Source organism: Oncorhynchus kisutch, unplaced genomic scaffold (genome assembly GCF_002021735.2).
Source record: "Oncorhynchus kisutch isolate 150728-3 unplaced genomic scaffold, Okis_V2 scaffold3146, whole genome shotgun sequence".
Classification (NCBI taxonomy): Eukaryota; Metazoa; Chordata; class Actinopteri; order Salmoniformes; family Salmonidae; genus Oncorhynchus; species Oncorhynchus kisutch.
In genome coordinates, this window is record NW_022265091.1 from 69,331 (window position 1) to 94,899 (window position 25,569).

The 25,569-nt window shown below is 44.3% G+C and overlaps 1 protein-coding gene across 3 annotated transcripts; it reads right to left on the minus strand.

Moving 5' to 3' along the window:
• Positions 1–10,244: 10,244 nt before the first annotated feature.
• LOC116371374 (ankyrin-3-like) lies at positions 10,245–24,022 on the minus strand. 3 transcript variants are annotated; one of them, XM_031820212.1, is made up of 7 exons: positions 22,766–24,022; positions 20,796–21,090; positions 18,769–18,852; positions 15,888–15,971; positions 15,493–15,720; positions 13,999–14,077; positions 10,245–12,235 (listed from the first exon to the last, which is right to left on the minus strand). In XM_031820212.1, exons 1-6 carry the CDS (start codon positions 23,701–23,703, stop codon positions 14,021–14,023), a joined length of 1,686 nt encoding a protein of 561 aa, XP_031676072.1. In that variant the 5' UTR covers positions 23,704–24,022; the 3' UTR covers positions 10,245–12,235; positions 13,999–14,020. The 3 variants fall into 3 exon arrangements, 1 of the variants encoding a protein (XP_031676072.1); XR_004208935.1 differs by lacking the exons at positions 10,245–12,235; positions 13,999–14,077; positions 18,769–18,852; positions 20,796–21,090; positions 22,766–24,022 and adding an exon at positions 17,959–18,762 and having other exon boundaries at positions 15,681–15,720; positions 15,888–17,787; XR_004208934.1 differs by lacking the exons at positions 10,245–12,235; positions 13,999–14,077; positions 18,769–18,852; positions 20,796–21,090; positions 22,766–24,022 and adding an exon at positions 16,081–18,762 and having other exon boundaries at positions 15,681–15,720; positions 15,888–16,014.
• Positions 24,023–25,569: the final 1,547 nt, after the last annotated feature.

A 25,569-nucleotide genomic window follows, 5' to 3' on the forward strand; every position in this document is an offset into this window, starting at 1 on the left:
ATCCATGGTCTCTACACACACGTACACTACACACACATACACAATCCATGTCTCTACACACACGTACACTACACACACATACACAATCCATGTCTCTACACACACATACACAATCCATGTCTCTACACACACGTACACTACACACACATACACAATCCATGTCTCTACACACACATACACTACACACACATACACAATCCATGTCTCTACACACACGTACACTACACACACATACACAATCCATGTCTCTACACACACATACACTACACACACATACACAATCCATGTCTCTACACACACATACACAATCCATGTCTCTACACACACACACAATCCATGTCTCTACACACACACACACAATCCATGTCTCTACACACACGTACCCTACATACACATACACAATCCATGTCTCTACACACACATACACAATCCATGTCTCTACACACACATACACAATCCATGTCTCTACACACACATACACAATCCATGTCTCTACACACACATACACTACACACACATACACAATCCATGTCTCTACACACACACACACAATCCATGTCTCTACACACACATACACAATCCATGTCTCTACACACGCATACACAATCCATGTCTCTACACACACGTACACTACACACACATACACAATCCATGTCTCTACACACACATACACTACACACACATACACAATCCATGTCTCTACACACACACACACAATCCATGTCTCTACACACACATACACAATCCATGTCTCTACACACACGTACACTACACACACATACACAATCCATGTCTCTACACACACATACACAATCCATGTCTCTACACACGCATACACAATCCATGTCTCTACACACACATACACAATCCATGTCTCTACACACACGTACACTACACACACATACACAATCCATGTCTCTACACACACATACACAATCCATGTCTCTACACACACGTACACTACACACACATACACAATCCATGTCTCTACACACACGTACACTACACACACATACACAATCCATGTCTCTACACACACTACACTACACACACATACACAATCCATGTCTCTACACACACATACACAATCCATGTCTCTACACACACATACACTACACACACATACACAATCCATGTCTCTACACACACATACACAATCCATGTCTCTACACACACGTACACTACACACACATACACAATCCATGTCTCTACACACACATACACAATCCATGTCTCTACACACATACACTACACACACATACACAATCCATGTCTCTACACACACGTACACTACACACACATACACAATCCATGTCTCTACACACACATACACAATCCATGTCTCTACACACACACACACAATCCATGTCTCTACACACACACACACAATCCATGTCTCTACACACACGTACCCTACACACACATACACAATCCATGTCTCTACACACACATACACAATCCATGTCTCTACACACACATACACAATCCATGTCTCTACACACACATACACTACACACACATACACAATCCATGTCTCTACACACACACACACAATCCATGTCTCTACACACACATACACAATCCATGTCTCTACACACACGTACACTACACACACATACACAATCCATGTCTCTACACACACGTACACTACACACACATACACAATCCATGTCTCTACACACACGTACACTACACACACATACACAATCCATGTCTCTACACACACGTACACTACACACACATACACAATCCATGTCTCTACACACACGTACAAAACACAATCCTACACACACTACACAATCCATGTCTCTACACACACGTACACTACACACACATACACAATCCATGTCTCTACACACACGTACACTACACACACATACACAATCCATGTCTCTACACACACGTACACTACACACACATACACAATCCATGTCTCTACACACACATACACAATCCATGTCTCTACACACACATACACAATCCATGTCTCTACACACACGTACACTACACACACATACACAATCCATGTCTCTACACACACGTACACTACACACACATACACAATCCATGTCTCTACACACACGTACACTACACACACATACACAATCCATGTCTCTACACACACGTACACTACACACACATACACAATCCATGTCTCTACACACACATACACTACACACACATACACAATCCATGTCTCTACACACCACGTACACTACACACACATACACAATCCATGTCTCTACACACACATACACTACACACACATACACAATCCATGTCTCTACACACACGTACACTACACACACATACACAATCCATGTCTCTACACACACATACACAATCCATGTCTCTACACACACGTACACTACACACACATACACAATCCATGTCTCTACACACACGTACACTACACACACAATCCATGTCTCTACACACACATACACAATCCATGTCTCTACACACACATACACTACACACACATACACAATCCATGTCTCTACACACACATACACAATCCATGTCTCTACACCACACGTACACTACACACACATACACAATCCATGTCTCTACACACACGTACACTACACACACATACACAATCCATGTCTCTACACACACATACACAATCCATGTCTCTACACACACGTACACTACACACACATACACAATCCATGTCTCTACACACACATACACTACACACACATACACAATCCATGTCTCTACACACACATACACAATCCATGTCTCTACACACATGTACACTACACACACATACACAATCCATGTCTCTACACACACATACACAATCCATGTCTCTACACACACAATCCATGTCTCTACATACACAATCCATGTCTCTACACACACATACACAATCCATGTCTCTACACACACATACACAATCCATGTCTCTACACACACAATCCATGTCTCTACACACACAATCCATGTCTCTACACACACATACACAATCCATGTCTCTACACACACATACACAATCCATGTCTCTACACACACATACACAATCCATGTCCTACACACACATACACAATCCATGTCTCTACACACACACACACAATCCATGTCTCTACACACACAATCCATGTCTCTACACACACACACACACAATCCATGTCTCTACACACAATACACAATCCATGTCTCTACACACACAAATCCATGTCTCTACACACACACACACAATCCATGTCTCTACACAACTCACTACACACACATACACTACACACACATACACAATCCATGTCTCTACACACACATACACAATCCATGTCTCTCCACACACATACACATCCCCACACACACACACACATCCATGTCTCTACACACACACCACAATCCATGTCTCTACACACCACGTACACTACACACACATACACAATCCATGTCTCTACACATACATACACAATCCATGTCTCTACACACACATACACAATCCATGTCTCTACACACACATACACAATCCATGTCTCTACAACACACATACACAATCCATGTCTCTACACACACATACACAATCCATGTCTCTACACACACACACACAATCCATGTCTCTACACACACATACACAATCCATGTCTCTACACACACATACACTACACAACACATACACAATCCATGTCTCTACACACACATACACAATCCATGTCTCTACACACACATACACAATCCATGTCTCTACACAACACACACACACACACACAATCCATGTCTCTACACACACACACAATCCATGTCTCTACACACACACACACACAATCCATGTCTCTACACACACGTACCTACACACACATACACAATCCATGTCTCTACACACACAATCCATGTCTCTACACACACAATCCATGTCTCTACACCACATACACAATCCATGTCTCTACACACACATACACAATCCATGTCTCTACACACACATACACAATCCATGTCTCTACACACACACACACACAATCAATGTCTCTACACACACAATCCATGTCTCTACACACACACACACACAATCCATGTCTCTACACACACATACACAATCCATGTCTCTACACACACAATCCATGTCTCTACACACACACACACAATCCATGTCTCTACACACCATACACTACACACACATACACAATCCATGTCTCTACACACACAATACACAATCCATGTCTCTACCACACATACACAATCCATGTCTCTACACACACATACACAATCCATGTCTCTACACACACACATACACAATCCATGTCTCTACACACACATACACAATCCATGTCTCTACCACACATACACTACACACACACACACAATCCATGTCTCTACACACACAACACACAATCCATGTCTCTACACACACACGTACCCTACACACACATACACAATCCATGTCTCTACACACACATAACACAATCCATTCTCTACACACACATACACAATCCATGTCTCTACACACACTACACTAACACACATACACAATCCATGTCTCTACAACACACACACACAATCCATGTCTCTACACACACATACACAATCCATGTCTCTACACACACGTACACTACACACAACATACACATCCATCGTCTCTACACACACATACACAATCGACATGTCCTCTACACACACGTACACTTACCAACACACATCCAAGTCTCTACACACACGTACACTACAACCACATATACACAATCCATGTCTCTACACACCACATACACTAACACACACATACAAATCCATGTCTCTACACACACATAACACATCCATGTCTCTACACACACGTACACTACACACACATACACAATCCATGTCTCTACACACACATACACAATCCATGTCTCTACACACACATACACAATCCCATGTCTCTACACACACATACACAATCCATGTCTCTACACACACGTACACTACACACACATACACAATCCATGTCTCTACACACCACATACACAATCCATGTCTCTACACAACATACACTACACACACATACACAATCCATGCTCTACACACCACGTACACTACACACACATACACAATCCATGTCTCTACACACACGTACACTACACACACATACCACAATCCATGTCTCTACACACAGTACAACTACACACACATACCACAATCCATGGTCTCTACACACACATACACAATCAATGTCTCTACACACACATACACAATCCATGTCTCTACACACACGTACACTACACACACATACACAATCCATGTCTCTACACACACATACACAATCCATGTCTCTACACACACGTACACTACACACACATACACCTGTCTCTTATACACATCTAGATGTGTATAAGAGACAGCACATACACAATCCATGTCTCTACACACACATACACAATCCATGTCTCTACACACACATACACAATTCCATGTCTCTACACACACGTACACTACACACACATACACAATCCATGTCTCTACACACACATACACAATCCATGTCTCTACACACACATACACTACACACACATACACAATCCATGTCTCTACACACACATACACAATCCATGTCTCTACACACACGTACACTACACACACATACACAATCCATGTCTCTACACACACATACACAATCCATGTCTCTACACACACATACACAATCCATGTCTCTACACACACGTACACTACACACACATACACAATCCATGTCTCTACACACACATACACAATCATGTCTCTACACACACGTACACTACACACACATACACAATCCATGTCTCTACACACACGTACACTACACACACATACACAATCCATGTCTCTACACACACATACACAATCCATGTCTCTACACACACGTACACTACACACACATACACAATCCATGTCTCTACACACACATACACTACACACACATACACAATCCAGTCTCTACACACACGTACACTACACACACCATACACAATCCATGTCTCTACACACACATACACTACACACACATACACAATCCATGTCTCTACACACACATACACAATCCATGGTCTCTACACACACACACAATCCATGTCTCTACACACACACACACAATCCATGTCTCTACACACACGTACCCTACATACACATACACAATCCATGTCTCTACACACACATACACAATCCATGTCTCTACACACACATACAAATCATGTCTCTACACACACATACACAATCCATGTCTCTACACACACATTACACTACACACACATTACACAATCCATGTCTCTACACACACACACACAATCCATGTCTCTACACACACATACACAATCCATGTCTCTACACACGCATACACAATCCATGTCTCTACACACACGTACACTACACACACATACACAATCCATGTCTCTACACACACATACACTACACACACATACACAATCCATGTCTCTACACACACACACACAATCCATGTCTCTACACACACATACACAATCCATGTCTCTACACACACGTACACTACACACACATACACAATCCATGTCTCTACACACACAACATACACAATCCATGTCTCTACACACGCATACACAATCCAGTCTCTACACACACATACACAATCCATGTCTTACACACACGTACACTACACACACATACACAATCCATGTCTCTACACACACCATACACAATCCATGTCTCTACACACACGTACACTACACACACATACACAATCCATGTCTCTACACACACGTACACTACACACACATACACAATCCATGTCTCTACACACACATACACTACACACACATACACCAATCCATGTCTCTACACACACATACACAATCCATGTCTCTACATCACACATACACTACACACACATACAGCAATCCATGTCCTCTACAACCACACATACACAATCCATGTCTCTACACACACGTTACACTACACACACATACACAATCCATGTCTCTACACACACATACACAATCCATGTCTCTACACACACATTACACTACACACACATACACAATCCATGTCTCTACACACACGTACACTACACACACATACACAATCCATGTCTCTACACACACATACACAATCCATGTCTCTACACACACACACACAATCCATGTCTCTACACACACACACACAATCCATGTCTCTACACACACGTACCCTACACACACATACACATCCATGTCTCTACACACACATACACAATCCATGTCTCTACACACACAACACAATCCATGTCTCTACACACACATACACTACACACACATACACAATCCCATGTCTCTACACACACACACACAATCCATGTCTCTACACACACATACACAATCCATGTCTCTACACACACGTACACTACACACACATACACAATCCATGTCTCTACACACACGTACACTACACACACATACACAATCCATGTCTCTACACACACGTACACTACACACACATACACAATCCATGTCTCTACACACACGTACACTACACACACATACACAATCCATGTCTCTACACACACGTACACTACACACACATACACAATCCATGTCTCTACACACACGTACACTACACACACATACACAATCCATGTCTCTACACACACGTACACTACACACACATACACAATCCATGTCTCTACACACACGTACACTACACACACATACACAATCCATGTCTCTACACACACATACACAATCCATGTCTCTACACACACATACACAATCCATGTCTCTACACACACGTACACTACACACACATACACAATCCATGTCTCTACACACACGTACACTACACACACATACACAATCCATGTCTCTACACCACACGTACCACTACACACACATACACAATCCATGTCTCTACACACACGTACACTACACACACATACACAATCCATGTCTCTACACACACATACACTACACACACATACACAATCCATGTCTCTACACACACGTACACTACACACACATACACAATCCATGTCTCTAACACACATACACATACACACACATACACGAATCCAGTCTCTACACACACGTACACTACACACACATACACAATCCATGTCTCTACACACACATACACAATCCATGTCTCTACACACACGTACACTACACACACATACACAATCCATGTCTCTACACACACGACACTACACCACACAATCCATGTCTCTACACACACATACACAATCCATGTCTCTACACACACATACTACTACACACACATTACACAACTCCATGTCTCTACACACACCATAACACAATCCAGTCTCTACACACACGTACACTACACACACATACACAATCCATGTCTCTACACACACGTACACTACACACACCATACACAATCCATGTCTCTACACACACATACACAATCCATGTCTCTACACACACGTACACTACACACACCATACACAATCCATGTCTCTACACACACATACACTACACACACATACACAATCCATGTCTCTACACACACATACACAATCCATGTCTCTACACACATGTACACTACACACACATACACAATCCATGTCTCTACACACACATACACAATCCATGTCTCTACACACACACATAATAAACCCCAGGAAGAGTAGCTGCTGCCTTGGCAGGAACTAATGGGGGATCCATAATAAACCCCATGAAGAGTAGCTGCTGCCTTAGCAGGAACTAATGGGGATCCATAATAAACCCCAGGAAGAGTAGCTGCTGCCTTGGCAGGAACTAATGGGGATCCATAATAAACCCCAGGAAGAGTAGCTGCTGCCTTGGCAGGAACTAATGGGGATCCATAATAAACCCCAGGAAGAGTAGCTGCTGCCTTGGCAGGAACTAATGGGGATCCATAATAAACCCCAGGAAGAGTAGCTGCTGCCTTGGCAGGAACTAATGGGGATCCATAATAAACCCCAGGAAGAGTAGCTGCTGCCTTGGCAGGAACTAATGGGGATCCATAATAAACCCCAGGAAGAGTAGCTGCTGCCTTGGCAGGAACTAATGGGGATCCATAATAAACCCCAGGAAGAGTAGCTGCTGCCTTGGCAGGAACTAATGGGGATCCATAATAAACCCCAGGAAGAGTAGCTGCTGCCTTGGCAGGAACTAATGGGATCCATAATAAACCCCAGGAAGAGTAGCTGCTGCCTTGGCAGGAACTAATGGGGATCCATAATAAACCCCAGGAAGAGTAGCTGCTGCCTTGGCAGGAACTAATGGGGATCCATAATAAACCCCATGAAGAGTAGCTGCTGCCTTGGCAGGAACTAATGGGGATCCATAATAAACCCCCTGGAAGAGTAGCTGCTGCCTTGGCAGGAACTAATGGGGATCCATAATAAACCCCCTGGAAGAGTAGCTGCTGCCTTGGCAGGAACTAATGGGGATCCATAATAAACCCCAGGAAGAGTAGCTGTTGCCTTGGCAGGAACTAATGGGGATCTATAATAAACCCCAGGAAGAGTAGCTGTTGCCTTGGCAGGAACTAATGGGATCCATAATAAACCCCAACTAATGGGGATCCATAATAAATACAAATACAAAAATTGACTCAAGGCTTAAAATCCTTCTTTAACCCGTATCCTCCCCTTCATCTACACAGCAGCATACCACCCTGCATACCACTGTTGGCTTGCTTCTGAAGCTAAGCAGGGTTGGTCCTGGTCAGTTCCTGGATGGGAGACCAGATGCTGCTGGAAGTGGTGTTGGAGGGCCTGTAGGAGGTACTCTTTTCTCTGGTCTAAAAAAATATATCCCAACACCCCAGGGCAGTGATTGGGGACACTGCCCTGTGTAGGGTGCTGTCTTTCGGATGGGACGTTAAACTGGTTTCCTGACTCTCTGAGGTCATTAAAGATCCCATGGCACTTATCGTAAGAGTAGGGGTGTTAACCCCGGTGTCCTGGCTAATTTCCCAATTGGCTCATTCATCCCCTGTAACTATTCCCCAGGTCGTTGCTGCAAATGAGAACGTGTTCTCAGTCAACTTACCTGGTAAAATAACAGATAAATGAAAAAAAATATTTAAAAAAAAACTGATTGAAATGGATTTAACAAGTGACATCAATAAGGGATCATTGCTTTCTCCTGGATTCACCTGATCCTTCTGTCATTGAAAGAGCAGGTGTTCCTAATGTTTTGTATTCTCAGTGTAAGTCAACCTCATAACTGGACAATATTCAAACATTATGTATGTGTATGTTATTCAATTGTTAAATAATTGTTAAATAAAATCCCCCAAAGTATTTGGAACATACTGTAGAGATGGATGAAAACAACCTCAGACTGTTTCAGTTTAAACACAATTTATTTCTGCTTAAATAATGAATGGGATCATCCATGTTGGTTGTCATGTGTTACCAGATCATCAATCAATGCTTTAGGTGGTCTCATATGAAGAGAATCAACGGAAGGAAATATGGCACCAAACCCCAAAGAAACAATGCCCCTTTAAACTGCAGCAGGCTTAGAACATAACATTACACTGCTAAAATAATGACCAATGATTGGAGCAAATACGCATGAGAACTGTTAACCCTTTCCAATGTGTCAGTCTACATTATATATTGGGGTAAACGCTCTCTAACCCTTTCCAATGTGTCAGTCTACATTATATATTGGGGTAAACGCTCTCTAACCCTTTCCAATGTGTCAGTCTACATTATATATTGGGGTAATACCTCTCTAACCCTTTCCAATGTGTCAGTCTACATTATATATTGGGGTAATACCTCTCTAACCCTTTCCAATGTGTCAGTCTACATTATATATTGGGGTAAACGCTCTCTAACCCTTTCCAATGTGTCAGTCTACATTATATATTGGGGTAATACCTCTCTAACCCTTTCCAATGTGTCAGTCTACATTATATATTGGGGTAAAAGTTATCTAACTCTTTCCAATGTGTCAGTCTACATTATATATTGGGGTAAAAGTTATCTAACCCTTTCCAATGTGTCAGTCTACATTATATATTGGGGTAATACCTCTAACCCTTTTCAATGTGTCAGTCTACATTATATATTGGGGTAAAAGTTATCTAACCCTTTCCAATGTGACAGTCTACATTATATATTGGGGTAATACCTCTCTAACCCTTTTCAATGTGACAGTCTACATTATATATTGGGGTAAAAGTTATCTAACCCTTTCCAATGTGACAGTCTACATTATATATTGGGGTAATACCTCTCTAACCCTTTTCAATGTGACAGTCTACATTATATATTGGGGTAAAAGTTATCTAACCCTTTCCAATGTGACAGTCTACATTATATATTGGGGTAATACCTCTCTAACCCTTTCCAATGTGACAGTCTACATTATATATTGGGAGCTCTCATATCTCCACGTCTTTAATAGTAGAGGCATATTCCATGTTACACAGTGGGCCCTCATAAAGCATTAGAATGAAGTCTCCCTCTCTGTCCTGCTGTCCCCCAGGTGGCTGTGTGTTCATGTCTCTTTAAAACAGTCAGTGCCAGAGCAGAGTAGACAGACACTGATAGAAGTAACACCTTATTTCATAATACAATGTTCGCAAATGAGGAAAACTAAGTCAAACCAGGTGAATCTCATGCATCAAAATATTATTACTCTGAGGAAATATGTTCACAGAAGTGATGTTTGAGAGTTGCAGTGGAGTTAGGTTAAAATCAAGCTACCATTTCGATTTGACAAATATTTCCTGCTGATAATTAGACATGTGCAGTAACACCCAAGCATTTTCATAAAGTTGGAATCAATATAGGCATTTCATTCCAATGCTTTGCGAAGCTGTCCTACCAGTGCAGAAAACAAACTATCAGTGACTAACTTCAGAAGTTTTTACAGTGTCATTTATATACAACCAAACCACCCGTTGTTATTAAAAAACACAACCACATTATACACCCACCCCAGTGGTGTGGCTACAGGACAGAATATATAAGGCTTGTAGAAGGTGACTCCAAGTGTTCCTCTAATCTGTCAATCAAACGTCCTGTTGTACCTCATTGGTCCGAGAGATGCTTGGAGGCGTGGCTACTGTTGTCCTGACGCCATGATGGAGCAGACCACACCCCTGTTCTCCTGTCACCGTGGTAACAACAGGTCATGACTGGAGCCCAGGTTGTGGACAGAAAAGTATGTTTTTCATGCTCATGCGAAATCAAATAAAGTGGTCTTGCTGTAAAACCATGCGTTAACGTGAAAGCTGCAGACACACGTTCTGATTGGCTGTTCTCCTGCTTCAAGTTCCAGTCATAACCCTTCCAGGAAGTCATGAAACATCAACAAACCTGCAAAACAAAAAACATATGATAGGTGATTTAGATCAACATGAGTTTAATTCTCTCACCACTGTGTATGTTGTGAATAGTTTGTCTCTCTTGATTAACCAACTGCACCAACCAGCTAAACTAACAAGACTGCAAGGCCCTCAGAAAGTGTGAGTTAGCATGTTGTCAGTAGGGTCACATCTATAGGGGGCTGAGTTAGCATGTTGTCAGTAGGGTCACATCTCTAGGGGGCTGAGTTAGCATGTTGTCAGTAGGGTCACATCTCTAGGGGGCTGAGTTAGCATGTTGTCAGTACGGTCACATCTCTAGGAGGCTGAGTTAGCATGTTGTCAGTAGGGTCACATCGATAGGGGGCTGAGTTAGCATGTTGTCAGTAGGGTCACATCTCTAGGAGGCTGAGTTAGCATGTTGTCAGTAGGGTCACATCTCTAGAGGGCTGAGTTAGCATGTTGTCAATAGGGTCACATCTCTAGGGGGCTGAGTTAGCATGTTGTCAGTAGGGTCACATCTCTAGGAGGCTGAGTTAGCATGTTGTCAGTAGGGTCACATCTCTAGAGGGCTGAGTTAGCATGTTGTCAATAGGGTCACATCTCTAGGGGGCTGAGTTAGCATGTTGTCAGTAGGGTCACATCTCTAGGAGGCTGAGTTAGCATGTTGTCAGTAGGGTCACATCTCTAGAGGGCTGAGTTAGCATGTTGTCAGTAGGGTCACATCTATAGGGGGCTGAGTTAGCATGTTGTCAGTAGGGTCACATCTCTAGGAGGCTGAGTTAGCATGTTGTCAGTAGGGTCACATCTATATAGGGCTGAGTTGGCACGTTGTCAGTAGGGTCACATCTATATAGGGCAGAGTTAGCATGCTGTCAGTAGGGTCACATCTATATAGGGCTGAGTTGGCACGTTGTCAGTAGGGTCACATCTCTAGAGGGCTGAGTTAGCATGTTGTCAATAGGGTCACATCTCTAGGGGGCTGAGTTAGCATGCTGTTAGTAGGGTTACATCTCTAGGAGGCTGAGTTAGCATGTTGTCAGTAGGGTCACATCGATAGGGGACTGAGTTAGCATGTTGTCAGTAGGGTTAGGGTTAGGATAATGGATCCAGACAGCCGGTTGCTGGATCCGACAGGACAATGGATCAAGACAGCTGGTTCCTGGATCTGACAGGATAATGGATCCAAACTGAGCATGTCCTGGAGACAACAGGATAATGGATCCAGACTGAGCCTGTCCTGGATCCGACAGGATAATGGATCCAGACTGAGCCTGTCCTGGATCCGACAGGATGATGGATCCAGACTGAGCCTGTCCTGGAGCCGACAGGATAATGGATCCAGACAGCCGGTTGCTGGATCCGACAGGATAATGGATCCAGACAGCCGGTTGCTGGATCCGACAGGATGATGGATCCAGACTGAGCCTGTCCTGGATCCGACAGGATAATGGATCCAGACAGCCGGTTGCTGGATCCGACAGGATGATGGATCCAGACTGAGCCTGTCCTGGATCCGACAGGATAATGGATCCAGACAGCCGGGTTGCTGGATCCGAACAGGATAATGGATCCAGACAGCCGGTTGCTGGATCTGACAGGATAATGAATCCAGACAGCCAGTTGCTGGATCCGACAGGATAATGGATCCAGGCTGAGCCTGTCCTGGTTCCGAAAGGATAATGGATCCAGACAGGATACCACCCGGCTGTAGTGTTAAGTGATCCCCATTTCCCTCCATATTCTATCAGTCCTGAGCTCCATACTTGTACGTACCAGGTTGAGCACACGACTGTTATCATTGATCCTTTTCCACTTGCTTCTTTTTCACCTTCGACCCTGACCCTTCTTCAGACTGCAACACACAGAGAGAGGGGTTAGACAGGACGATGGCAGAATGAGGGGCAGGCCCGCAGAACACACAGACCAGGCAGACTGGAACTCTTCTCCACTAGTGTCCTAGACATGCTGAAAGAAAGAAACACCAGGCAGACTGGAACTCTTCTCCACTAGTGTCCTAGACATGCAGAAAGAAAGAAACACCAGGCAGACTGGAACTCTTCTCCACTAGTGTTCTAGACATGCAGAAAGAAAACACTAAGGGAGTTGTTAATTCACTACATCCAGCTGATTGGCATCACTCCACCATCAGGTTCATAGTAAACACTGACAGTCCAATGACATCACACTGACAGCAGGTCAGAATGAGCTCTCTGATCGCTTCACGTTGAACTGAGCTGTCTGACAACCACACACCACAGCACTCTGAAGCATTCCACACTGCTAGTCTACCGTCAGTGTCTACTGTCTAGTTGGAATTCTCTCAACTACTAGTCTACCGTCTAGTTGGAATTATCTCCACTACTAGTCTACCGTCTAGTTGGAACTCTCTCCACTACTAGTCTACCGTCTAGTTGGAACTCTCTCCACTACTAGTCTACTGTCTAGTTGGAACTCTCTCCACTACTAGTCTACTGTCTAGTTGGAACTCTCTCCACTACTAGTCTACTGTCTAGTTGGAACTCTCTCCACTACTAGTCTACTGTCTAGTTGGAACTCTCTCCACTACTAGTCTACCGTCTAGTTGGAACTCTCTCCACTACTAGTCTACCGTCTAGTTGGAACTCTCTCCACTACTAGTCTACCGTCTAGTTGGAACTCTCTCCACTACTAGTCTACCGTCTAGTTGGAACTCTCTCCACTACTAGTCTACCGTCTATTTGGAACTCTCTCCACTACTAGTCTACTGTCTAGTTGGAACTCTCTCCACTACTAGTCTACTGTCTAGTTGGAACTCTCTCCACTACTAGTCTACTGTCTAGTTGGAACTCTCTCCACTACTAGTCTACTGTCTAGTTGGAACTCTCTCCACTACTAGTCTACTGTCTAGTTGGAACTCTCTCCACTACTAGTCTACTGTCTAGTTGGAACTCTCTCCACTACTAGTCTACTGTCTAGTTGGAACTCTCTCCCCTACTAGTCTACTGTCTAGTTGGAACTCTCTCCACTACTAGTCTACTGTCTAGTTGGAACTCTCTCCACTACTAGTCTACTGTCTAGTTGGAACTCTCTCCACTACTAGTCTACTGTCTAGTTGGAACTCTCTCCACTACTAGTCTACTGTCTAGTTGGAACTCTCTCCACTACTAGTCTGTCTAGTTGGAACTCTCTCCACTACTAGTCTACTGTTTAGTTGGAACTCTCTCCACTACTAGTCTACCGTTAGTGTCAACACCACACTTCAGTCTACTCTATGATCATGGAGCAAACCTCAGTCTTTCCCCTCTGACCCTTAGAGCTCTCGTGCTCTGCCTTAGGGCCTCCTCGGGAGCGCTTGTTTCTCTTCCTGCCCTTATTTTCCTTCCGGCCTCCTCCTCCTCCTGCTGCTTCTCCTCTTCCTACTGCTTCTCCTACTGCTCCTCCTGCTTTCACCTCCTCTGTAGTAGCAGTAAAAGTAGTTGACGTTGCAGCAATACGACGTACTACTTTCCTGATGACCTTAGGAGTGGAGGGGTATAAAGTCATGTTAGGACAGAGGAATGGGGATGGGGGTTGGAGATGGGGAGGATGGGCATGGGGGAGATGTTCAGGTGATATCAGAAGAGGACAGGGTGATGATGTAATAGGGGTGTGCGGTGTGTAGTGAAGGGGGGTACAGCAGTTACTTTTCGGGTGACTATGTTTCCATCCTCGTCTGTGAACTGCTCTTCTGTCACTGACTCCACAGGGATGTTTCTGGCCTGTTCTCCCTGAGAATGATATGGTAGGATTTACCTGTCATCATTAGTTTACCTGAGGTTAGTTTACCGGTCATCATTAGTTTACCTGACGTTAGTTTGCCTGTCATCATTAGTTTACCTGAGGTTAGTTTACCGGTCATCATTAGTTTACCTGACGTTAGTTTGCCTGTCATCATTAGTTTACCTGAGGTTAGTTTGCCTGACGTTAGTTTACCTGAGTTTAGTTTACCTGAGGTTATTTTGCCTGATGTTAGTTTACCTGAGTTTAGTTTACCTGAGGTTAGTTTACCTGAGTTTAGTTTACCTGAGTTTAGTTTGCCTTACGTTAGTTTGCCTGTCATCATTAGTTTACCTGAGGTTAGTTTACCTGAGTTTACTTTGCCTGATGTTAGTTTACCTGTCATCATTAGTTTACTTGAGGTTAGTTTACCTGAGTTTAGTTTACCTGAGTTTAGTTTATCTGTCATCATTAGTTTACCTGAGGTTAGTTTACCTGAGTTTAGTTTGCCTGAGTTTAGTTTGCCTGACGTTAGTTTACCTGTCATCATTAGTTTACTTGAGGTTAGTTTACCTGAGGTTAGTTTACATGAGTTTAGTTTACCTGATGTTAGTTTAACTGTCACCATTAGTTTATCAGAGTTTAGTTTACATGAGTTTAGTTTACCTGACGTTAGTTTACCTGTCATCATTAGTTTACCTGAGGTTAGTTTACCTGAGTTTAGTTTACCTGAGGTTAGTTTACCTGTCATCATTAGTTTACCTGATGTTAGTTTACCTGAGGTTAGTTTACCTGACGTTAGTTTACCTGACGTTAGTTTACCTGTCATCATTAGTTTACCTGAGGTTAGTTTACCTGAGGTTAGTTTACATGAGTTTAGTTTACATGAGTTTAGTTTACCTGACGTTAGTTTACATGAGTTTAGTTTACATGAGTTTAGTTTACCTGACGTTAGTTTACCTGTCATCATTAGTTTACCTGAGTTCAGTTTACCTGAATTTAGAGTACCTGAGTTTAGTTTACCTGTCATCATTAGTTTACCTGAGGTCAGTTTACCTGAGTTTAGTTTGCCTGACGTTAGTTTCCCTGTCGTCATTAGTTTACCTGAGGTTAGTTTACCTGAGTTTAGTTTACCTGAGTTTAGTTTGCCTGACGTTAGTTTCCCTGTCGTCATTAGTTTACCTGACGTTAGTTTACCTGTCATCATTAGTTTACCTGAGGTTAGTTTACATGAGTTTAGTTTACCTGACGTTAGTTTACCTGTCATCATTAGTTTACTTGAGTTTAGTTTACCTGAGTTTAGTTTACATGAGTTTAGTTTACCTGACGTTAGTTTACATGAGTTTAGTTTACCTGACGTTAGTTTACCTGTCATCATTAGTTTACCAGAGGTTAGTTTACCTGAGGTTAGTTTACATGAGTTTAGTTTACCTGACGTTAGTTTACCTGTCATCATTAGTTTACCTGAGTTTAGTTCACCTGAGTTTAGTTTACCTGTCATCATTAGTTTACTTGCGGTTAGTTTACCTGAGTTTAGTTTACCTGACGTTAGTTTACCTGTCATCATTAGTTTACCAGAGGTTAGTTTACCTGAGGTTAGTTTACATGAGTTTAGTTTACCTGACGTTAGTTTACCTGTCATCATTAGTTTACCTGAGTTTAGTTCACCTGAGTTTAGTTTACCTGTCATCATTAGTTTACTTGCGGTTAGTTTACCTGAGTTTAGTTTACCTGACGTTAGTTTACCTGTCATCATTAGTTTACCTGAGTTTAGTTTGCCTGAGTTTAGTTTGCCTGACGTTAGTTTACCTGTCATCATTAGTTTACCTGCGGTTAGTTTACCTGAGTTTAGTTTACCTGAGTTTAGTTTACCTGAGTTTAGTTTACCTGAGTTTAGTTTACCTGTCATCATTAGTTTACCTGCGGTTAGTTTACCTGAGTTTAGTTTGCCTGAGTTTAGTTTGCCTGACGTTAGTTTACCTGTCATCATTAGTTTACCTGAGGTTAGTTTACCTGAGGTTAGTTTACCTGCCCTAGGGACAATAGCAACACAAAGCTCCATCCAGCTTGCAAAAAGCACTGCCACAACATGACCCTTTAATACCACCAGTCATCAAATAAACACACAGAACATTAAATGACTATGTCACATAAGATTAACTTCGTAGAGGGATCCAGAGAAAACCACAGCTGGTGATGGTAACATTGTACATGGAACTGAAAACACAAGCCAACATCAACAGTATGCAAGCCATGATGAAAGACTGAGTTTAACTACATATATTAGAATGATGTGATGATAGAATGATCTGGAACAATGTGAGTGTGAATTCTTGCTGTGATATGAAACCTGTCAAATCTTTGATGTTAAAATGAAGACAGGCTAGGAAGTAGATGGATGTAAAACATGCCGAAGTCTCCAGAGCTGGTGAGTGCTACTGTCATTCACTAGCTAATACCACATGGACAGTAGAACTAGCCGTGAACAGATCAACCCAGTCAGCCAGTAGCTACAGCTAGTTGGGAACAGCTGGTCAAGCAGAAAGGCAGCAGAGCTCTAGGTTCCTGTAGAGCCTGACTGTCACATCCGGCCCAGGCCACACAGACAGACAGGCCCAGGCCACACAGACAGACAGGCCCAGGCCACACAGACAGACAGGCCTAAGCCACACAGGCCCAGGCCACACAGACAGACAGGCCACACAGACAGACAGACAGGCCCAGGCCACACAGACAGACAGCACATTGATAACAGCACAGGCCTCACTGGGGCAACACACCACTCAGTGCCACAAGCAGGCCAGGTACCTTCAGAATGACCCTCCGTCGGTACACCTTGGTGGTGACAGTCCGTTCCTCATCAGAGCTGGTCTCCTTATCTCTACCACCCTCCTGATGAACCAGGCAGGGTTAGGGCTCTGACTTCACAGTAACAACTATGTCCTGCGTTGCAACTGACATGTGGTTCAGAACAGCCCTGTCATAGATCCTGTCTGACATGTAGTTCAGAACAGCCCTGTCATAGATCCTGTCTGACCTGTAGTTCAGAACAGTCCTGTCATAGATCCTGTCTGACATGTAGTTCAGAACAGCCCTGTCATAGACCCTGTCTGACCTGTAGTTCAGAACAGCCCTGTCATAGATCCTGTCTGACCTGTAGTTCAGAACAGCCCTGTCATAGATCCTGTCTGACCTGTAGTTCAGAACAGCCCTGTCATAGACCCTGTCTGACATGTGGTTCAGAACAGCCCTGTCATAGATCCTGACTGACAGGAATGATTTTAGATCCTGACTCAGAGGTTCGTCTTAAAGAAATACACTGTCCAGCCACAAGGGTTAAAAGTGAAGAAGTGAAGAAGATGCATTTGTTTTCCACCTTGATCCATTGAACGTGGTCTTCACCAGCTAGAAATCAGAGTACATTGGTCTTTCTCATAACACATAAACCTTGTGAGTGAGATGAGAACAGAAGAACAGCCATGTCCACAATAACAGCACAGAGTCATGATGTGTAGAGTTACCTGGACTAACAGCAGTCATGATGTGTAGAGTTACCTGGACTAACAGCAGAGACATGATGTGTAGAGTTACCTGGACTAAAAGCAGAGTCATGATGAGTAGAGTTACCTGGACTAATAGCAGAGTCATGATGTGTAGAGTTACCTGGACTAACAGCAGAGTCATGATGTGTAGAGTTACCTGGACTAACAGCAGTCATGATGTGTAGAGTTACCTGGACTAACAGCAGAGTCATGATGTGTAGAGTTACCTGGACTAACAGCAGAGTCATGATGTGTAGTTACCTGGACTAACAGCAGAGTCATGATGTGTAGAGTTACCTGGACTAACAGCAGAGTCATGATGTGTATAGTTACCTGGACTAACAGCAGAGTCATGATGTGTAGAGTTACCTGGACTAACAGCAGAGTCATGATGTGTAGAGTTACCTGGACTAACAGCAGAGTCATGATGTGTAGAGTTACCTGGACTAACAGCAGAGTCATGATGTGTAGAGTTACCTGGACTAACAGCAGAGTCATGATGTGTAGAGTTACCTGGACTAACAGCAGTCATGATGGGTAGAGTTACCTGGACTAACAGCAGAGTCATGATGTGTAGTTACCTGGACTAACAGCAGAGTCATGATGTGTAGTTACCTGGACTAACAGCAGAGTCATTATGTGTAGAGTTACCTGGACTAACAGCAGAGTCATGATGTGTAGAGTTACCTGGACTAACAGCAGAGTCATGATGTGTAGAGTTACCTGGACTAACAGCAGAGTCATGATGTGTAGAGTTACCTGGACTAACAGCAGAGTCATGATGTGTAGTTACCTGGACTAACAGCAGAGTCATGATGTGTAGAGTTACCTGGACTAACAGCAGAGTCATGATGTGTATAGTTACCTGGACTAACAGCAGAGTCATGATGTGTAGAGTTACCTGGACTAACAGCAGAGTCATGATGTGTAGAGTTACCTGGACTAACAGCAGGGTCATGATGTGTAGAGTTACCTGGACTAACAGCAGAGTCATGATGTGTAGTTACCTGGACTAACAGCAGAGTCATGATGTGTAGAGTTACCTGGACTAACAGCAGAGTCATGATGTGTAGAGTTACCTGGACTAACAGCAGAGTCATGATGTGTAGAGTTACCTGGACTAACAGCAGAGTCATGATGTGTAGAGTTACCTGGACTAACAGCAGAGTCATGATGTGTAGAGTTACCTGGACTAACAGCAGAGTCATGATGTGTAGAGTTACCTGGACTAACAGCAGAGTCATGATGTGTAGAGTTACCTGGACTAACAGCAGAGTCATGATGTGTAGTTACCTGGACTTTGTGCTGTGACCCCTGCACTCCTCCCTCCTCCTGCTGCTGCTCCTTGCTGCTTGGTCCTGCTGTGCTGTCCTCTTCCAGAGTCCTTCTGCTTCCCTCTTCCTGCCCTCCTTGTGACGCTGACGCCCTTCCCTCGTCCTCGACCTGGCCATGACCCTTCACCCCGTTGGATGAACCCTGGGCCTCAGGATGTGACCCGGGCTGGGACAGGAAGTCAGTGTGGTCTCCATTGGATTTCTCTGCTGGTCGGACAGGTGATGTCGTCAGGGAGTCCAGGGAATTCACAGGGCTTGGGGAGGAGGAGGGGAGACAGGGGGAGGAGAGAGGAAGGGGAAGAGAGGAGGGGGGAGGAAGGGGAAGAGAAGAGAAGAGGGGGGGAGAGGGAGGGCGAGGGGGGGAGGAGAGGGAAAAGGGAAGAGAGGGAGAGGGAGGGTGAGAGAGGGAGGGCAGAGGAGGAGGTGGGGAGACAGGGGAGGAGAGAGGAAGGGGAAGATAGGAGGAGGGGGAGGGTGGGGGAGGGAGGGAGGAGGGGGGAGACAGGGGGAGGAGAGAGGAAGGGGAAGAGAGGAGGAGGGGGAGGGTGGGAGAGGGAGGGAGGAGGGGGGAGACAGGGGGAGGAGAGAGGAAGGGGAAGAGAGGAGGAGAGGGGAGGGTGTGAGAGGGAGGGAGGGCGAGGGGGGAGGGGGAGAGGGGGGGGCCGGGGAGATTACAATTAGAATTAGAAAAACATTGTCCACGCAATGTGGAAATACACTACATGACAAAACGTATGTGGACACCTGCTCGTCAAACATCTCATTCCAGTTGGTCCTCCCTTTGCTGCTATAACAGCCTCCACTCTTCTGGGAAGGCCTTCCACTAGATGTTGGAACATTTATGCAGGGCCTGGCTCGCAGTCGGCATTTCAATTAATCCCAAAGGTGTTCGATGGAGTTGAAGTCAGGGCTCTGTGCAGCCAGTCAAGTTCTTCCACACCGATCTCAACAAACCATTTCTGTATAGACCTCGCTTTGTGCACAGGGGTATTGTCATGCTGAAACAGGAAAGGACGTTCCCCAAACTGTTGCCACAAAGTTGGAAGCACAGAATCATCTAGAATGTCATTGAATGCTGTAGCATTAAGATCTCTGTTCACTGGAACTAAGGGGAACGAACCATGAACCATTATTCCTCATCCACCAAACTTTACAGTTGGCACTATGCATTGGGGGTAGGTAGCGTTCTCCTGGCATCCGCCAAAACCAGATTCATCTGTCGGACTCCCAGATGGTGAAGTGTGATTCATCACTCCAGAGAACGCGTTTCCACCATCGAGAGTCCAATAGCGGCGAGCTTTACACCACTCCAGTCAACGCTTGGCATCGCGCATGGTGATCTTAGGCTTGTGTGCGGCTTCTAGGCCATGGTACCCCATTTCATGAAGCTCCCGACAAACAGTTCTTGTGCTGATGTTGCTTCAAGAGGCAGTTTGGAACTCGGTAGTGAGTGTTGCAACTGAGGACAGACGATTTTTACGCACTACGCCCTTCAGCACTTGGCAGTCCCCTTCAGCACTTGGCAGTCCCCTTCTCTAAGTTGACCAGGGCAGAGCTAGAAGGAAAAAAATTTGACGAACTGACTTGTTGGAAAGGTGGCATCCTATGACGGTGTTACATTGAAAGTCACTGAGCCAGTACAAGCCATTTTATTTGCAATGTTTGTCTATGGAGATTGCATGGCTGTGTGCTGATGTTATCCACCTGTCAGCAGGTGTGGCTGAAATAGTGAAACCAGTCATCTGAAAGGTCCACATACTTCTGGTGATGTAGTGTATGTCTTGGGCTTCACCACATATAAACAGACTTTAAAGAGACCAAAACAATGCTGTCATGACAAAGAGGGAAAGTTCTGCCTGGTGTATAATAACATGGATGTAGCCTGTATATACAACATTATTCATGTTTAATAATAATATGAGATCCTACCTGGTGTCCTGGAGGTCGTTGCCCTCAGCACTCAGACTGCGGCCAGGTGTCGGGGGCTCCACGTTCACGCTGGACGTCTCACTATGCCAACCTGCAGGTGATGACATCACATCTTTGTCTGCCTGCTGAACCTGAGACAAGATGGCGTTTATCCTTTCCTCCGTCATCTCCTCGTCCTCCGAGCCTTCCTCCAGCCCCATCTCCTCCAACAGAGACTTTAACTTCTCCTCACTCAACTCCCCCTCCTCCTTCTCTTCCCCGGGAGGACCAGACACACCACCCTCTACCCCCTCTCCCCCCAGGGCAGGCCTAAAGCCCAGGGTTTCTGATGGGTCTCCTCTGGCTCCAGCCAGCCACTCATCCTCCCTGACCACCCCCTGAGGAAGATCAATCTGATGTATCAGCATCCCCATGTCAACATCCTGCTCAGCCTCCTCTCTCAGCCCTGCCTCCCTGTTATGGGGCTTGTATGAGGCCACTGACTCTCTGCTAACCCCTGTGTCATCTTCAGTGGAGGTCACTTTAGGGCCCCCGCCTTCCCCGGCACCCTCCCCGGCGCCCTTCCCGGCTCCCCGGGAGTCTAGAGGTCCAGAGGTGTCTTCCTCTACCACCATTGTGGGGGATTGAGCATGGGAGGCGGGGCCTGGGGTGCTGGTGGTCTGGGTGAGTGACAAGTCACATGGTCTAGTGGGCGTTCTAGAGGGGGAGTCTAGGCCAGCGTCCTCGTCAAAGAAGTGGTCGCTGCTTAGCGGGGTGGGGGGCTGACAGATCAAACCTGTGGGGGTCTGAAGCTCCAGCTGGATGCTGCTGGAACCTGGATGAGATAACCACAACACAGTGGAGCTGAGATGGAGGGACACAACAACATGAAGACACTCAGCATGTACAGGAGGAAGGAGGATGGATGAAGGAAGGAGGAAGGAAGGAGTGCTGTTCATATAATACTGACACCTGCAGATAATCACTTATACTCTTATAACAAACAGGCAAGCTGTTAGCATTCAGCCTAGCAGGTAGCAGGTAGCTAGCAGTTCTTTACATGGCTCATCTGCAAATGGCCTGTTGGAATACAGGCCTGGATATGACTTGATAATGAGTTTAGCCGAACAAGTAATCTGTGATGTTAATCACATGGATATGTAAGTACAGAGGATGAGCAGTGAAAAATAAGGAACTACATATAGACCTGTAGTTCCTATATACATACCTAATATATAGGGGGGCGGGGCCTAAGGAGGAACTACATATAGACCTGTAGTTCCTATATACATACCTAATATATAGGGGGGCGGGGCCTAAGGAGGAACTACATATAGACCTGTAGTTCCTATATACATACCTAATATATAGGGGGGGCGGGGCCTAACGAGGGACTACATATAGACCTGTAGTTCCTATATACATACCTAATATATAGGGGGGCGGGGCCTAACGAGGGACTACATATAGACCTGTAGTTCCTATATACATACCTAATATATAGGGGGGGCGGGGCCTAACGAGGGACTACATATAGACCTGTAGTTCCTATATACATACCTAATATATAGGGGGGGCGGGACCTAACGAGGGACTACATATAGACCTGTAGTTACTATATACATACCTAATATATAGGGGGGGCGGGACCTAACGAGGGACTACATATAGACCTGTAGTTACTATATACATACCTAATATATAGGGGGGCGGGGCCTAACGAGGGACTACATATAGACCTGTAGTTCCTTTACACATTCCTAATATGTGCTTCTACACCTGCATTGCTTGCTGTTTGGGGTTTTAGGTTTGGTTTCTGTACAGCACTTTGAGATATCAGCTGATGTGGCGAAGGGCTATATAAATACATTTGATTTGATTTGATTTAATATATAGGGGGGCGGGGCCTAAGGAGGGACTATATATAGACCTATAGTTCCTATATACATACCTAATATATAGGGGGGGGGGGGCCTAAGGAGCGGGGTATGACAACAAGGAGCACAAGGGGACAAGGTGAGGAAGAAGGGGTAGCAGCAAGAAATTTAGGAACTATCAAAGATGTCATATGGACAGATCAGAAACTATCAGATACTACTGTAAGGTCCTATGGACAGATCAGAAACTATCAGATACTACTGTAAGGTCCTATGGACAGATCAGAAACTATCAGATACTACTGTAAGGTCCTATGGACAGATCAGAAACTATCAGATACTACTGTAAGGTCCTATGGACAGATCAGAAACTATCAGATACTACTGTAAGGTCCTATGGACAGATCAGAAACTATCAGATACTACTGTAAGGTCCTATGGACAGATCAGGAACTATCAGATACTACTGCAAGGTCCTATGGACAGATCAGGAACTATCAGATACTACTGTAAGGTCCTATGGACAGATCAGAAACTAATCAGATACTACTGTAAGGTCCTATGGACAGATCAGAAACTATCAGATACTACTGTAAGGTCCTATGGACAGATCAGAAACTATCAGATACTACTGTAAGGTCCTATGGACAGATCAGAAACTATCAGATACTACTGTAAGGTCCTATGGACAGATCAGAAAACTATCAGATACTACTGTAAGGTCCTATGGACAGATCAGGAACTATCACAGATACTACTGTAAGGTCCTATAGACAGATCAGAAAACTATCAGATACTACTGTAAGGTCCTATGGACAGATCAGGAACTATCACAGATACTACTGTAAGGTCCTATGGACAGATCAGAAACTATCAGATACTACTGTAAGGTCCTATGGACAGATCAGAAAACTATCCAGATACTACTGTAAGGTCCTATGGACAGAT

Coding starts and splice junctions, on each gene's coding strand:
- LOC116371374 (XM_031820212.1), bottom strand. CDS start 23,703: ATGAACAGCACTCCTTCCTTCCTCCTTCCTTCATCCATCCTCCTTCCT. Junction 18,853..20,795: donor GGTCACAGCACAAAGTCCAG/GTAACTACACAT, acceptor CTGGTTCATCAG/GAGGGTGGTAGAGATAAGGA. Junction 14,078..15,492: donor GTCAGAGGGGAAAGACTGAG/GTTTGCTCCATG, acceptor TGTGTGTTGCAG/TCTGAAGAAGGGTCAGGGTC.